Genomic DNA, 16,405 nt, shown 5'->3' on the forward strand with positions numbered 1-16,405 from the left:
ATACACTGGGGAAAATAAGTGACACCTGGCGGGGGTGGAGACAATAACGAGGACAGGTGATACTGATCAGGGTGTGACACATAATGCAAATCACTTATGTCTGATCTAAAACATGGAGTTCTAAGTTCTGTGCTTAGTATTCTAAGATAACTGATTGTGTTGTCTGTCACCTCTTGTCCTGTGAATTGTGTTATTTAGTAATATTTCATTTTGAAAACCTAAAATAAAAAATTATACAATCTAAAATGGGCCGTAAATGTTTTCACTAAAGCAGCACAACAGCATGTGAAGATAAGATTTATCCTGCCGGTAAAATGAAGGTATGGTCATATTGAAGCGTTCAGAGAAAGGGACTGAAAGCAGAGAATAATTGTGTTTTTGTCCATCAACACGGTTTTACACATTGGACACAAAATGTACAGACAATGCAGATGAAATATACCGACGCAAAACGTCAAGAGGCGCATTTTAAGGTGCGCTCCATTAAAGTGATATACAATAATCTGTTTCTTTATTCAAATGTCCCTTTTACTTTTTGCTGTGCTAGCCAGCATTTACACACAAATACACATTTGGCACCAAATCAGATTATTTCCCAATCAGCATATTTCTCCATACTGGTAAGTAAAACGCTATTTATGGTTAACGGTTAATGATGACAATAGTTACAGCATAGTATTTGGTGCAACTTCTTTATTCCTTTGAATTATACATGTTCTTACATTTTGTATAAAAAAATATAGCAAAAAGCTGAAGGAAGGCATGTGGGAGGTAAGGAGGAATATAGGTATATTATATATTAAGTTGGCCTCATCACTGATAGTGGATACTGATGGATACTGATGGTGCTCTGCTTGTTTAGGCCTGATTAAACCATTGTACAAGTACATCTCTTTCCAACGGGAAAGCTTGCAGGGGACAGAGCTGATACTTGGGACTTTTTTTTTAGGGGTGTGTGCTAAATTTTGTCATTAAGGAGTATACACCTCACTTGGAGGAGACCTTGGGTTACAGATAAAATATAGGTCATGATTCAATCCAACGACCTGCGCACAGCGATAGGCTTTTAAAGGCAATTTCCCAGACATCACGCAGCGGATGGCAGCTCAGTCAGAAATCGCCTTTAAAGATTAACCACAATGCACCGGGTCGTTTATCTGCATTTGTTTGAATCCCGGCCATAGTGGGTTACGAAATGGGCTGAAACTGATTACTACCTGAGGCCCCCAGACACAAAGTCAACCAAATGAGGGGCATGAGGATATGACTCTGATTTTTTAAGCATCGGTGTGGGAGAGCGAGGTTGACCCATGTAATCCAAACTTTCAGTGTCACTAAAGGCATTTTGTTCAAATGAAAAATTTGCAAATGAGCCAGAGCTAAACAACCCAAAATGTCCTCTTAAAATGAAGCCATCCCTCCTAACGCGCCTGAAGAAAGCATACCAACTCCATACACCAAATCAAACCGTGGCATAATTTAACAAAGACAGAATAGAGTATCATTTTTATTCCCCTTTGATGCCTCTTTTCCTGATTTCCCCTACCCTCTCGGTCTTTGCAGTAACACAGTAACAATGGCCGACACACTGTCCTCTAAGCATTCTGCATCTCCTTGCCAATCTTGTAGCTGAGGATCTTGTTCCAGTCAATCTTGGTGCGGGTGACAGGAAGCTGCCGGCGCAAGGCTTTGAATGTGGTGTCAGACATGGTCTGGTAGTTCTCACTGATGGCCGTCTGGAAAAGGAAAACAAATGTTTAGACTCTTGCCCCCCTCATTGAGGGGAAAAAAATACATTCAACTGATTTATTCCAATTATGCTAATATTACTGTGAGGAAACATGTTGCATACCTGGTATTCATTTTCTGCATCCTCAATGATTTTCACAAACTCCTTTGCAGTCTGAGTCTCACTCTGCCAAAACAAGACAATGAATGCCTTTGACTATTGAATTGCCTGTAAACTTGACAGATTGAAGACCATCTCTCTTTATCATAAAGGACATTTCACTTGTTATTTTACTTCTTCCTACTTCTCATGCACTAATGAACAGCACTAGGGTTGCAACATTCAATACATTTTGGAGGATTCCCGGAATCAGGATGGAATAAGCAGGACATCCGGAATTCTACAACCAGGATTTCTGTAAAACCAGGAAAAGGTTTTACACCCTTCTCCCTTTCAATGCTTATGTTCAGGTCCAAAATATCCTACTGAAAGGGGAACTCACATTTACAGTGAGAGATTCCTGTACTTCCTTGTGGCTGACCAGCTGCACATTTCCATCCTCATAGTAATGCACCTGCAACCACAAGATGGCGGGTGAGGGAGACAATATACCATATGACAAAACAATATCCATTTTCAGTTCATCAATTTAACTTGCATGGGCCTGTGCCCTAGCCTCGTATGAACCATCCTGATCTCGCAAGCTAACATTCTGCAGGCTACCTGTGCCCAACCAGTTGTCTTTGAACAGGCTTTGGTGGACAACCCTTGGCGATGGACACTACTAGCCTACCTGTATTTTGAGGACTCCAACGACTTGAGCTGTAGATTGGGAGATGCTGAACTTCCATTCAGACCTACAACGACCATTCCTGAGAATAGAAATCAAATATTAGTCCTTTCCCAAATTTATAGTGCATTTGCGTTATGTCTAAGGCACTATTATAGACAGAATTACATGTTTAATACAAACAATGAACATACAGTATAATGCTTCAAAATGAACATTTTAGTATACTCATTCCCTGATAAATTAAAGGTTAAATAAATAAATTATTGGTAACCATGAGACTACACTTACCAGAAGTTCTTTGGTTGAAATTGATGACCTTCAATGCAAGCAATTATGGTTTGCTGGCCATCAATAGTTTTCCCATAAACCTGTGATAAATAAAACAAGGTCCTGTCATTGTTTAACATGCTCATCTTAAAGATAACGTTATTTTATCATGCAGGTGAAAGACGGGACGTACAGTGCAGACGCCGCTGGGGTAGTGCTCCTTCACATAGGCCCTCAGGGCGCTGTCACACGCGTCTCTCCAGGGTCTGAGAGCTGCCTCTCCCTCGTGGGGCTGGGGGTCACTGGCCTCCTTCCTCAGGTGGTCGAATTTGAATGACCGCTTGTTGCGGGGGTCAAAGAAACGGCCATTGCCCAGGTCTCCATGCTCTGTGATCAGCACCTGGAGGGGAAATGGATCACAGGAACACAGATACAGTTCCTCAGTTGCTGCACTGATCTTACAGGGATTTTTCTGCCATAATAACTCTTGGGCGGGCCACCTAAGCGTTTTTGCGGGACACCTAAGTCCAAACTGTAAAAATGTTTTTATTTTTTTATTAAATAATATATATATATATATTAATTAGAAAAAAGTTTTTTTTTCAGGATGGAAAAACACTTTCAGTGTGAATTTAAATGACTAAAACCAGATATAAAAGATAATGGACCTATATTTTTTATTATAATATAATATTTGAGAACTAAAACTACCAAGATAAAAGCTAGACAGTCAGTGGAATTGAAATCCAAAAACAATGACTAACAGTATTGATTTTGCTATTATGTCTGAGCAAAGGAACACAGCATTAGCCATGGCAAAATGCACAGGAAAATAACTTTAAATTGCAAAAATCTCTCTCAGTTCCATTGCAGAATATGTAGAATCCCTGGAAATGTGCTTTAAACTGCAAAGATTTATCTTGGCTCCATGGAGAAATTCAGAGAATTCCAGGCTTAAAAACGCTTTATCACCAAGATGGGGGGCATTAAAACTCAAAAATGTTGCTTTCGGCAACCATTGCCATGCCCCCTGCCACGCCCACCATCTAAGCCACCTTTTGATCCAGAAAAAAAACTGTATTTTAATGATGCGTTCAATCTACACTGACTGTAAAAAAAACATTAAGGAACCCTGCTCTTTCCATGAAAAAGACTGACCAGTTGAATCCGGTTTCACTAGGTGAAAGCTATGACCCCTTACTGATGTCACTTGTTAAATCCACTTCAATCATTGTAGATGAAGGGGAGCAGACAGGTTAAAGGATGATTTTTAAGCCTTGAGACAATAGACATGTGTTGTGTATGTGTAAAATTCAGTTGGGGAATGGGCAAGACAAAAGATTTATGTGCCGTTGAACAGGGTATGGTAGTAGGTGCCAGGCGCACCGGTTTGTGTCAAGAACTGCAATGCTGCTGGGTTTTTCACCCGCAACAGTTTCCCGCCGTGTGTATAAAGAATAGTCCACCACCCAAAGGACATCCAGACAACTTGACAAAACTGTGGGAAGCACTGAAGTCAACATGGGCCAGCATCCCTGTGGAATGCTTGACACCTTGTAGAGTCCATGCCCCGGCGAATTGAGGCTGTCCTAAGGGCAAAAGGGGATGGTGCAACGCAATATTAGGAAGGTGTCCTTAATGTTTTTTACACTCAGTGTATATATCACAGTATGAAACCAACAAGACTCAAAACAGCTGGGAAGGAGTCACAGCTCAAATGACTGAGCATCTTACCTGATCATCATACCCTTCAAGTTTGGCAAGGGTGAACTGATCCATGTTGTACTGGGCAAATGCACTGTTTTCCAATGGAGAAAAAAAACAAAATACAGCAAGTTAACACACAAATTTGCACAACAATACAGTAAATAAATCAACAAAATACTACTCACTGTGCTGCACCCTCCCTGAGAAGATTGTCATTGTTGAGCAGTAGCCGCACATCTGAAACCAAGAGATTGCCTTATCAAGAGATTGCCAACGCCTTAACAGACTATATAACAAATCAAGTGTATTGGTAAATAAACAAGCAGTACAAAGAATAAGATTTTTAAGTACACTCACCATTGAAGACTTCATTGAATTCTCCAGGTGGAGCATGGACGACAAAATTAGCCGCAATGCGCACCTGAGGGAAAGAAAATACGAGGTAAATAGGCTACTATCCACTTTTTGGCTAGACAGCTTTTACACCTGAGTGCCAACGGAACATTTTTGGTACTATATGATAAAATGTTTACTCTATTCTACCGAGCCATTTGCTTTATGTTCATATTCTTATCTTTTCTTATTTCTTATTGATGTTGCATTGTCGAGAAGAGACCTGCAAGTATGCATTTCATTGGATGGTGCATACCATGTGTATCCTGTACACACGACTAATAAAACTTGAAAAGATATTGCATATGCAGTATATGAATATTTCTACCACTGATATGAGACCCAGAGAGTGTAATTATGCAGCCAAGTCATTATTACACTGGCCACTAGGGTGAAGCAGAGAGCGGTGACTAACTTGGCTTCCTGACTAGCCTACCTCTGCGCTGCCCACGCCACTCCTTAGACGGCAAGAGCTTTTCTTAGCAGCTGTAATGCATGTGTAAGCATGTGGTGTCAGATCAGAACCAAAAACAGTGAAACGGGGAGGGGGGCTAGGCAATCTTCATTAGGGCTTCCCTGAACCTGAATGTCTAGAGTTGCACTGAAATCAGTACGCAGAACGTCATTATTTTAGGCCCTAATGTATGTTTTCATGTCCAGAAATAGACCCAAAGGTTGTGTGGGTTACACAGCTTAATTCAACAGTAAAAGTATTTTTTGCAACACTTCACTAGGACATTGTAACACTACCAACAGGTTCTGGAACTTCTGGTGTGTGTGTGTGTGCTGTTGCCATACAGTTAGACGCTCCCAAACACTGTTCCTTCCCATGCTAAGTATTGTATTTACAAAATACCTATGCACATTCTACTGGTCTGCACATGTATCTGACCGCATCCCTGCTGTGGGCCTGCCACTGAAGCGGCAGGAATGCTAGACACCAGTAGGCAGCCTCAAACATGTATCTATGTATCCATGCTGCTAACAGCAACTATGGTCAAACCCAAGCTCTCATATTAAGGTTGTTCAGTTTTTGGTGATTCAATCTCAATTGGTTGAAAATGCCCACCATCACTTTTATCGTGTATGACCTTCAGAAGTCTTGTGAATAGGGTTGTATGGATTTGTGAACTTTTTCATTAAATCATGACTTCAATGATTCCTACACCAAATAATTGGTCAATCGAAAGATTGTGTTGTAATGCGTTACAATCAATAGGCCAGGGGCCATCCCAAGACAGAAAATGGGACTATAAAGTATGCCTAATATATTCAGAGTTGTTTCTAGCAGGGTGTGGAGGCTGTTGCAATCAATACAGGAAGTAGTGGCCTTTTCTAGTTAACTAACGTTAGTTAATAATATGTTTTCAGACTAAAGCCATTTGCAAATAACCCATGAACAATTGTATGATCATGTATTGCTAGATAGTAACTACCTGACTCAGGGGGGCAATTGCCATTGTAATGTTAGCTAGCCACCGTGCAAAAGCCCAAATGTGGCAAAGCCCAGCTAAAGTCAGACTTGACAATGCTAAGTACTAGCTAATATTTGGCTAAGGAACATGGCTAACATTTACAAACATTTTAGCTAGCTAGCTAAGCAGTAAGCAAACTGCTTTTTGTGTATGGTATGTTTTAGCATGGTGTATGGAGTTGTATCTAGCTACTGTATCTAACTAGGTGATACAATGTATTCCCGTGTCAGTTTGTTCGCTAACTGTAGCTAGAGTGTAGTGTTAGCTTAGCGAACTAGATGTAGCTTAGCAGACTTTTTTGCGGCCAAATATTTGAGTAAGGACACAAACAACCGAATTTACTAAACGTCGTAAAACAATGAGCAAAGCTTCTCAAGACTATACCTTCTCTTCCTCAGTGAGCTGTTCTTCGAAATCGGCCATCTTGGCTCATGAGACAAACCTCTTCTGATCCACGACTGACTGCAGCCGACAGTGAGGAAGCGGATCTTGACAGTGCCACTGGCACATGATTCCTCTGTTTACAGCACAGCCATCCGTTAAAAACATGGAGGACGAGACCAGCAGTAATCCTCAATCTCTTGGATTTACAGATAAATTAAAATCATGGTTGTCCTGGTCATGGACATACATATGTGCCGTTTGGTTTGCTATGGTTTTAACTATGATCTATGTTCTGCGAAGCCCCTTGAAACTGCAGGACACTCTTACCTCAGGTGAGTTAGCTAACGCTAGCTTTCTAAGAGTGGGCTAGCTAGCGAACGTAATGTAGCTAGCTAGCCAGCCTTCTAACGTTAGCGAGCTAACAAATAGAAATCGAGAGACAGTGGAGGAACTGAACGTTTGACAGGAGGCTGGCTAACTGTATGACAACACATTTCACAAAAACATATCCCAGGTTGGTTTATTTATTGAATGGTAGCGAGACATATGAAATAGCTGATGTGGCTACTAAGCTATCTACGTTAGCTAATTTAGGTAGCTGTTAATGTTACGCTTGTGCATAACTAGCCAGCTAGCTAACATCATTTAAACAATGCATAATGCTAGCTAGAATTGCATTTTTTTTTTAAACTTTATTTAACTAAGCAAGTCGGTTAAGAACAAATTCTCATTTCCAATGACGGCCTAGGAACAGTGGGTTAACTGCCTTGTTCAGGGGCAAAACGACAGATTTTTTCCTTGTCAGCTCGGGGATTCGATCTTGCAACCTTTCGGTTACTAGTCCAACGCTCAAACCACTAGTCTACCTGCCGCCCGCAGAAGTTTATTTGTCAGTGTGTCTATTAGCTTGTTACATAACATTGGCTATATCTTCATCTGTCTATATGGTCATGGTACTTCAACATCACTACTGTAGCTAGCTACAGTACACACCGACTCAGTCAGCATCTGTTAGTGTGGTGGGCTCTGTATGATCGGCAAGCTACTAGCTACCTTCAGAGTTGACAGTCTGAATCTCTGTTAGGCAAGTGTCATTCATTTTTGTGCGATGCGTTTGATCTAACATAGCGTTCATTGTTGTTTCAGCATCTGTGTTCTTGAATACACTGACCCCTAAATTCTATGTGGCACTCACTGGAACATCCTCTCTCATCTCTGGCCTAATCTTGGTGAGTTGTAATGATCACAGAGTTATTTGTAGTTTGATTGTAGACACTACATTTGGAAATGTGGATTTCAAATACCAACACCAAAGGTAGCATGTATTCATTGTACAGTTAGTGCACAATAATGATATGATAATCAAATAAATTGTTTAGAAGATTTGTATACCAGTACATTGCTCTCTGTATGACTGTCCCAATCCCCTGCCCCCAGATATTTGAGTGGTGGTACTTCCGTAAGTATGGAACCTCATTCATCGAGCAGGTGTCTGTTAGCCATCTGCGACCCCTCCTAGGTGGGGTGGAGAGCAGCTCAACCACTGGCCTGTTCTCCTCAGTCAACGGAGAGGCTGAGCCCAGACCCAGTGTCTCAGGTAAACATTCCACCAACTAAAATGTTTCCCCATTTTGCAACAGAAAACTAAAATGGCCGTGGGTTGAATATGTGATTCAGGTTTGCAAGGCCATCAATGTAACTAAGTAATGATACAATGACACTGTCTTTTGCAGAGTGTAAAGTTTGGAGGAATCCATTAAATCTATTCAGAGGAGCAGAATACAGCAGGTAGGATGAGGAGCCACAGAATGTCACTGTCTTCATGTTGTACTTCAGCCTAACACTGTCTTCGTGTTGTACTTCAGCCTAACACTGTCTTCGTGTTGTACTTCAGCCTAACACTGTCTTCGTGTTGTACTTCAGCCTAACACTGTCTTCGTGTTGTACTGCAGCCTAAGACTGTCTTCGTGTTGTACTGCAGCCTAACACTGTCTTCGTGTTGTACTTCAGCCTAACACTGTCTTCGTGTTGTACTTCAGCCTAACACTGTCTTCGTGTTGTACTTCAGCCTAACACTGTCTTCGTGTTGTACTTCAGCCTAACACTGTCTTCGTGTTGTACTTCAGCCTAAGACTGTCTTCGTGTTGTACTTCAGCCTAAGACTGTCTTCGTGTTGTACTGCAGCCTAAGACTGTCTTCGTGTTGTACTTCAGCCTAACACTGTCTTCGTGTTGTACTGCAGCCTAACACTGTCTTCGTGTTGTACTTCAGCCTAACACTGTCTTTGTGTTGTACTGTACCCATCTAAAGGTACACCTGGGTGACTGGAAAGGAGCCTTTGACGTACTACGATATGAACCTGTCTGCTCAAGACCACCAGACTTTCTTCACTGGTGACACTCAGCAAATCAAGGCTGAAGATACTGGTTAGAATCCAAACTTTTTAATCGGAATATCATTGAAAAGTTTTAGCCAAAGTGTAAATGTCTGCGAAGGAATAGAACACTTTAATTATTTTTGAAAGACTGCTTTGGTCCTCATCGGCCTCATTCCTACTCCTGTGTTGATATTTTTCTGGATCCGTCTCTCTGTATTGCATTCAGTACAGTATTTGTTGTCTGGTTCTGGCCTGTTACAGTGATGCAGAAGGCCTGGAGGGAGAGGAATCCCCAAGCCCGGATAAGAGCAGCTTACCAGGCCATAGAGATGAACCACGAGTGAGTTCCACCGTTAACAGTTTCTGTTTAAAAGACTGCATGCTCATTCAGGAAAATCCCAAATTAAGTTTCTCATTCAGTAAAACAAGTATGTATATTCTTATGAACTAGATTGCATAGCAAATGTCTTCCCTGTGGTTTTTAGGTGTGCTGCTGCCTATGTGCTACTGGCAGAGGAGGAAGCCACCACCATCACAGAGGCTGAGAGGCTGTTTAAACAAGCCCTGCGGAGTGGTAAGCGAGAACAGAGAGTACAGGACCCCGTCACAAGCCTCAGGCCTCTGACCCTTAGTTTAAAAGCATTAGTCAGGGATGCAATTGTTATAATTACATTTATTAATTTTCCTCTCTTCCATAGCTGGCAAAGACATCAACTTGCTGGTGTACATCAAACGCAGACTGGCCATGTGTGCACGCAAGCTGGGACGCATCAAGGAGGCAGTGAAAATGATGAGAGATGTGAGTGTTGCCATTTCCTTAATCAGGGGTGTTCAAATCAGGGCCTTGAATTCTGCATTATGGCTGCTTTTCTTTGCTCCCTAGTAACTGATGTCATTGATTGGCTAGAGGGAGTGTTCACACACATGTTGTCCCAGGTCTGAACCAGTCGCTGTTTAGAGAATAGAAGAACAACCAGAAGTATTGTGGAACTGGAGGCCCTGGGGCGCAATCAGCAGGACGCAACGTTTTGGAGCCTTTGGATAGAAATATGCTATGTAGAACAAACATGCCTCTGACATGTAGAATGACAAGGAATCATGACGGCTCTATTAGAATAATTTCCATCTGCAACGTTCATGAATGTTTGACTACTGAATGTAGCCCTGATTTGTCTAGTCCTGTCTTTAGTCCTTTTCTATGCTCCTTTAATAGTGGTTAGTCCTGCCATTTTTTTGATTCCTTCGTTCACTCACTGTTCCTTACTTCTCCCAGTTAATGAAAGAATTCCCACTGTTGGGAATGTTGAATATACATGAAAACCTCCTGGAGGCGCTACTGGAGCTGCAGGCCTACGCTGATGTACAAGCAGTCCTCGCCAAATACGACGGTAAGATATATGCCATGTAGCAGATGCTTTTATCCAAGGCGACAGTAGTGAGTCTGTGGCCGGCAGTGGGAGTGAAAGCCATGATCGTGGTGTTGAAAGCATCATGCTACCAACTGAGCCACGCAGGACCACATCAGCAAAACAGGATTCAAGCCAACTAACTACTACAACTTTGAACCAGTCCTGTGTCACTTTACCCCTACCTACATGTACAAATGACCTTGGCTAACCTGTATCCCTGCACATTGACTCGGTACCGGTACCCCCTGAATATAGCCTTGTTATTGTTTTTTTTACTGTAATTTATGTAGTAAATATTTTCTTAACTCTATTATCTTAACTGCATTGTTGTTTAAGGGCTTGTAAGTAAGCATTTCACATTAAGGTCTACACCTGCTGTATTTGGCTCATGTGACAAATTTGATTTTGATACTCATGATTTCCAGACTCCTCATTTGAGTTTAAAGTGAAATAACCGTCATGTGTTCTCGTTGTAGATATCAGCTTGCCAAAGTCAGCCACTATATGCTACACATCTGCACTGCTGAAAGCACGGGCTGTATCAGAGAAGTATGTCCCTGTGGAAAGACAGAAATGTGATTTAATGTAACATTTTTAAGATATAAACAAACAGTATGATCTATACTTGACATGGATGTATCGGTCTTTATAGGTCAGACTAATCTTTAAGGCTTGTTTGTGTGACATCAAACCCCCTATTTGTGCATGATATTTCCTCCTTAAAGCTGTCCTGACTCCTGTGTCTTACCATGGGTGTGTCTTCTCTCTCTCTTTCTCTATCTATCAGGTTTTCTCCTGAGGCAGCATCCCGGCGGGGCCTGAGCACTGCAGAGATGAACGCTGTGGAGGCTATACACAGAGCCGTGGAGTTTAACCCACATGTGCCAAAGGTCAGTCCAGACCCTCAGTCACAGATCTAGTATCAGTTTACCCAATCCAAATCCTAACCTTAACCATTAGTGGGGAGAAATTTACAGATCTAGGATCATCTTAGCGTATCCTATCTAACTCCAGACCTGAACCAATGGTGGGGTTAACACGACTGATATACGACATTGTCTGTATATACAGTTTGCTTTATTTGAGCAAAGTCTCATATTTTACACACACAGGTGATAGCTATTTAGTTGTCTCTGTACGCCATACTCCTCTTGAATGATGGCTGCAGAGATCAACTTCTCAACCTGAAGCGAGCTGACTTTGCTCCACTGTATTACCTGTAGTGACCTATGTTAGCCAGTGGGTGTCAATATTGCACTGCATAGTAAACGTAGCTGCTGTAGTCAGGACTGGACCTGTGAGCCACTTCTACTCTCTCTGCTGCACAGAAGAACATGGTACCATACACTTAGTGGATTTTACTAAAGGAGACAATATTAGTCTAATTATTATTCCGTTGTCATGGCTATCCATCAGTGGACTAAAGAGTTCATAGTGAGATCTGGGTCGTGTTCAGTATGGCACATTGTAGCAAAATCTTTTGCAATGGAAAATACAAATCTGTGTTATTATTGCACAAGGTCAGGTAGTACATCCCCAGTTTCAAAACGTTTTCTACCTACTGAACAGGAAGTGCACCCTCCCTGATCATGCATCTGTCTGGGCTCTGGGCGACAACAAGGGGCCCCTGCCTCTCTGATGTATCTCCCTGCAGTAGACGGACAGAAACAATTCCTGCACATCTCTTCCCACAGGGATTAGGCTTGGATGTCCCATATTAAAACACACTCTCTCTCACACTCACTCATATGCACACACACACAGATCGCAGTACCCCCTAGAGCAAAATGTAGTCTGTGTGTGTTGTATCCTGTGCGCTCCTTGTGTGTGTGTGTGTGTGTGTGTGTGTGTGTGTGTGTGTGTGTGTGTGTGTGTGTGTGTGTGTGTGTGTGTGTGTGTGTGTGTGTGTGTGTGTGTGTGTGTGTGTGTGTGTGTGTGTGTGTGTGTGTGTGTGTGTGTGTGTGTGTGTGTGTGTGTGTGTGTGAGCTGCAATGTGTGGTAGTCACAGGCAGAGAGGGGGAAACTCAGCTCTTTGATCCAGGCTTTGATGACAGGGCCCTCATCCTGAGTGTCACCCGCCCCCAGGGGCACTGCTGCCCCCCCGCTACGGCGTTGACATACACACAGGGAGGGTCAGACTATAAAGTAGTGATCCCAGAGATAGTTCACATCTACAGTACCTCTGCTTTCAACTGGTGATACCCTAGACCGTTGAGGTAGGAGAGACTAATCTCTTCTATCTGTCAATCTCTGTCCCATTGAAGCAGAGCCTCTCCCTCAGTCTTTCACATGGGCTTCACGTCTCATAATAGACAGGCAGACAGACCGGCTGAGCTCTGAGTCCGAGACACCCCGAGGAGGAGGAACTCAGCTGTGCTGTCAAAATGTCCGCTGACATGCAGCGCTGTTGATGTGATGACCTGTAAAGAGTTGTGTCGGTCGGAGTGTTCTCGGGAGTGAAGCACGTTCTGTGGCCTCACCGTGTCAACTCACCTCATTGACTCCACTAATGTTCTTATAGTGAAAGCTTTTGGCTGTTGTTGACTGAAATTTCGCAGTTAGTGGGATTATTTCCATTTATTTGTGTCAGACCTGTCTTTCTTTATTTATCAAGTTGAGTCCCATTGAGATCTTCTGTATCTCTTTCACAGGGGAGCACTGTCTATGTCGGTCTAAATGGTCAGTGTGTGGACCTGTAGCCGTAGAGCCTGAGGCATGCCTGGCGTGGGCTGTTTTCTGCCCAGCAGCCAGTATTCACACACAGATACCAGTGGTTCACTGGACTGGAGCGAGCTGCTCTGGCTCTGTTGTGGGTGGGCTTCCATTCCCAGCAGCTTCCCCACATTCTCTGCTTCAATCAACGAGTAAGAACCCCCCTCCCCATCCCCCCCAATTCCTTTCTTGCCCTTGGCAACGTGACCCCTCAGCAGCCAGCTAACACCCCCCCCCCCCCCCACCAGCCAGCCAGCCAGCCAGCTAGCCAGCCAGCCCCCCAGCTAGCCAGCTAGCCAGCCTGGGAAGGGCAGTGTAATGAAGGCAAGATTTCTGGGTTTTCTGGTTCAGTGTTAGGGCCAGCATTGCAGCAGGCCCGAAGGGATTATATATGGACATCACGCTACATCACATGAACAGACGGCACTAAATGCTCCACACACCCAGCTGTTTCAGTGGTCAACCGCCAAGCTTGCTCCACCTCTCTTTAGCCTGTCTTTCCCAATCAGTCTCTCTCCCCCCTTTCTTTTTCCCTCTCTCTCATGCGCTCTCTACCCCCTACCCCAAGGTACGGTAGAAAGGTTGAGCAACCGGACTGAGGGCAGCCTGCTGGTCATGTGTTAAGGACACCTGAATGTGTTTTAAATTTAGCACACTCCTGTGGTAACAATTCCTCGCGCCTTTGGAGTGTGCTGCTTTGTGCCTGGTAGCCTGTGTTGTGGCGATGGCCACCTTGGCCTTGTTCAGGATTCAGGGGGATGGAGGCTTCACATAGGTAGTAGCAGGTGTGACACAACACCTGAGACCGAGAGTAGTAGTTATAGACTGACTCTAGTAGGAAGAAGCCTTAGCACAGATCTAGGACCAGCTTCCATTCACCAGACCCTAATCATCGGATGGAACCATTCAAACCTGACCTAAGATCAGTGTCTATGGTCAATATCATTCTCCTATTCGGCATCTGTCCTGTACTGTCCACAGATGCCTGAGGGTGACCTAACATGGTAGATGGCCTCAGAGGTCATCTGTATCCTCACCAGCACCGTGAGCCAATGAGACGATGGCTAAAGGATGTCATTATTGTCGAAGTGTTCCATTGTGCTAAATGCCGAAGATTAAAATCTGAGGGAGGCTTATGAGTTAAACTCCAGTTCATCAGTGTTTCAAGATAAAAGGGGAGTGTCAATGAAACGCAATCTCTTCATCAAAGAGGTGACTGGGGATGGGCTAGGGGGGTGTTACCCACCCTTATGCCAGGCAGTACAGCTGCCAGTCAAATGCTTTGGTTAACATCACCTCTACCCTCTTATTAAACACTGGGATACCTGGGTAAAGGTGCTGTTCGCAGCAGTATAGAGAATGACCAGCACCCGTTTGCAGTATATGCTGACCTACGTTAAAGTCTCAACTTTGGAGAGGACATGAGAGTCGCACGACTTGGCAGTCAAATAAAACACAGCAGTGAGGAGTGGTGTGTGCAGAACACATTTGAACACTTATCCAAGCATACCCATCACCACCACATTCACACTGTAGCCAGCTAGCTACCATCACCTAACTGTCCCTGAGAGAAGAGCAGAGCAGAAGGTTGGGGCTTGTCTCCCTCTCCTGCCCCTGGGTGCGCCCCAGGCGAGCGTGGTGGCTCTGCTCTGGGCGACTCTGGGCTGCTCTGCTCTGGGCTGCTCTGCACTGGGCTGGCTGGTTGGCTGAGCTTGTGACCATGGGGGGGATTAGACAGGATTAGCTTTATGGTAACCTTCCCAAAGTGTCAGACTGAGACTCATAGTCCTGTGAAGCAGGCGGCCTGGGAATCCAGCAGGCCCAACGCCAATGGCCCCCGCGGCCTCCACAGCCCAGGGGACCAGTTCAGAGGGGATTAACGCCTCAGCCACGCCGCCATACACACACACACATTGTCTGCTAAATAACTATGATGTAAATGCCTTTGACCTTAATGTTATCTAATGGTGTTACTTTCGTGTCTCTGTCTAGTTTTTATTAGAGATGAAGAGTGATCCTGTCTCCCTCTGTCTAGTATTTATTAGAGATGAAGAGTCTGATCCTGTCTCCCTCTGTCTAGTATTTATTAGAGATGAAGAGCCTGATCCTGTCTCCCTCTCTGACTGTAGTATTTATTAGAGATGAAGAGCCTGATCCTGTCTCCCTCTGTCTAGTATTTATTAGAGATGAAGAGCCTGATCCTGTCTCCCTCTCTGACTGTAGTATATATTAGAGATGAAGAACCTGATCCTGTCTCCCTCTGTCTAGTATTTATTAGATGAAGAGCCTGATCCTGTCTTCCTCTGTCTAGTATGTATTAGAGATGAAGAGCCTGATCCTGTCTCCCTCTGTCTAGTATTTATTAGAGATGAAGAGTCTGATCCTGTCTCCATCTGTCTAGTATTTATTAGAGATGAAGAGTCTGATCCTGTCTCCATCTGTCTAGTATTTATTAGAGATGAAGAGCCTGATCCCGTCTCCCTCTCTGACTGTAGTATTTATTAGAGATGAAGAGTCTGATCCTGTCTTTATCTGTCTAGTATTTATTAGAGATGAAGAGCCTGATCCTGTCTCCCTCTGTCTAGTATTTATTACAGATGAAGAGTCTGATCCTGTCTCCATCTGTCTAGTTTTTATTAGAGATGAAGAGTCTGATCCTGTCTCCCTCTCTGACTGTAGTATTTATTAGAGATGAAGAGCCTGATCCTGTCTCCCCCTGTCTAGTATTTATTAGAGATGAAGAGTCTGATCCTGTCGCTCTCTGTCTAGTATTTATTAGAGATGAGTCTGATCCTGTCTCTCTCTGTCTAGTATTTATTAGAGATGAAGAGCCTGATCCTGTCTCTCTCTGTCTAGTATTTATTAGAGATGAAGAGCCTGATCCTGTCTCCATCTCTGACTGTAGTATTTATTAGAGATGAAGAGTATGACCCTGTCTCCCTCTGTCTAGTATTTATTAGAGATGAAGAGTCTAATCATGTCTCCCTCTGTCTAGTATTTATTAGAGATGAAGAGCCTGATCCTGTCTCCATCTCTGACTGTAGTATTTATTAGAGATGAAGAGCCTGATCCTGTCTCCCTCTCTGACTGTAGTATTTATTAGAGATGAAGAGCCTGATCCTGTCTCCCTCTGTCTAGTATTTATTAGATGAAGAGTCT

General features: G+C 43.5%; 2 protein-coding genes across 2 annotated transcripts in view; one reads left to right on the forward strand and one right to left on the reverse strand.

Moving 5' to 3' along the window:
• Positions 1–678: 678 nt before the first annotated feature.
• On the reverse strand, positions 679–6,872 carry LOC139554705 (F-actin-capping protein subunit alpha-1). Its single transcript, XM_071367764.1, has 10 exons — positions 6,749–6,872; positions 4,854–4,917; positions 4,682–4,733; positions 4,524–4,587; positions 2,983–3,189; positions 2,811–2,890; positions 2,523–2,601; positions 2,232–2,303; positions 1,853–1,915; positions 679–1,736 (listed from the first exon to the last, which is right to left on the reverse strand). Exons 1-10 carry the CDS (start codon positions 6,785–6,787, stop codon positions 1,596–1,598), a joined length of 861 nt encoding a protein of 286 aa, XP_071223865.1. The 5' UTR covers positions 6,788–6,872; the 3' UTR covers positions 679–1,595.
• Positions 6,873–16,405, forward strand: part of LOC139554701 (suppressor of tumorigenicity 7 protein-like) — a 32,274-nt gene continuing 22,741 nt past the window's right edge. The window contains exons 1-11 of the mRNA XM_071367750.1: positions 6,873–7,080; positions 7,895–7,977; positions 8,186–8,345; positions 8,482–8,536; positions 9,059–9,174; positions 9,387–9,465; positions 9,611–9,699; positions 9,824–9,924; positions 10,399–10,513; positions 11,011–11,083; positions 11,322–11,424. Of these exons, the coding sequence (XP_071223851.1) occupies positions 6,873–7,080; positions 7,895–7,977; positions 8,186–8,345; positions 8,482–8,536; positions 9,059–9,174; positions 9,387–9,465; positions 9,611–9,699; positions 9,824–9,924; positions 10,399–10,513; positions 11,011–11,083; positions 11,322–11,424 (1,182 nt within the window). The remainder of the gene's footprint in view (positions 7,081–7,894; positions 7,978–8,185; positions 8,346–8,481; positions 8,537–9,058; positions 9,175–9,386; positions 9,466–9,610; positions 9,700–9,823; positions 9,925–10,398; positions 10,514–11,010; positions 11,084–11,321; positions 11,425–16,405) is intronic.

Source organism: Salvelinus alpinus, chromosome 2 (assembly GCF_045679555.1).
Source record: "Salvelinus alpinus chromosome 2, SLU_Salpinus.1, whole genome shotgun sequence".
In the NCBI taxonomy this organism is placed as follows: domain Eukaryota; kingdom Metazoa; phylum Chordata; class Actinopteri; order Salmoniformes; family Salmonidae; genus Salvelinus; species Salvelinus alpinus.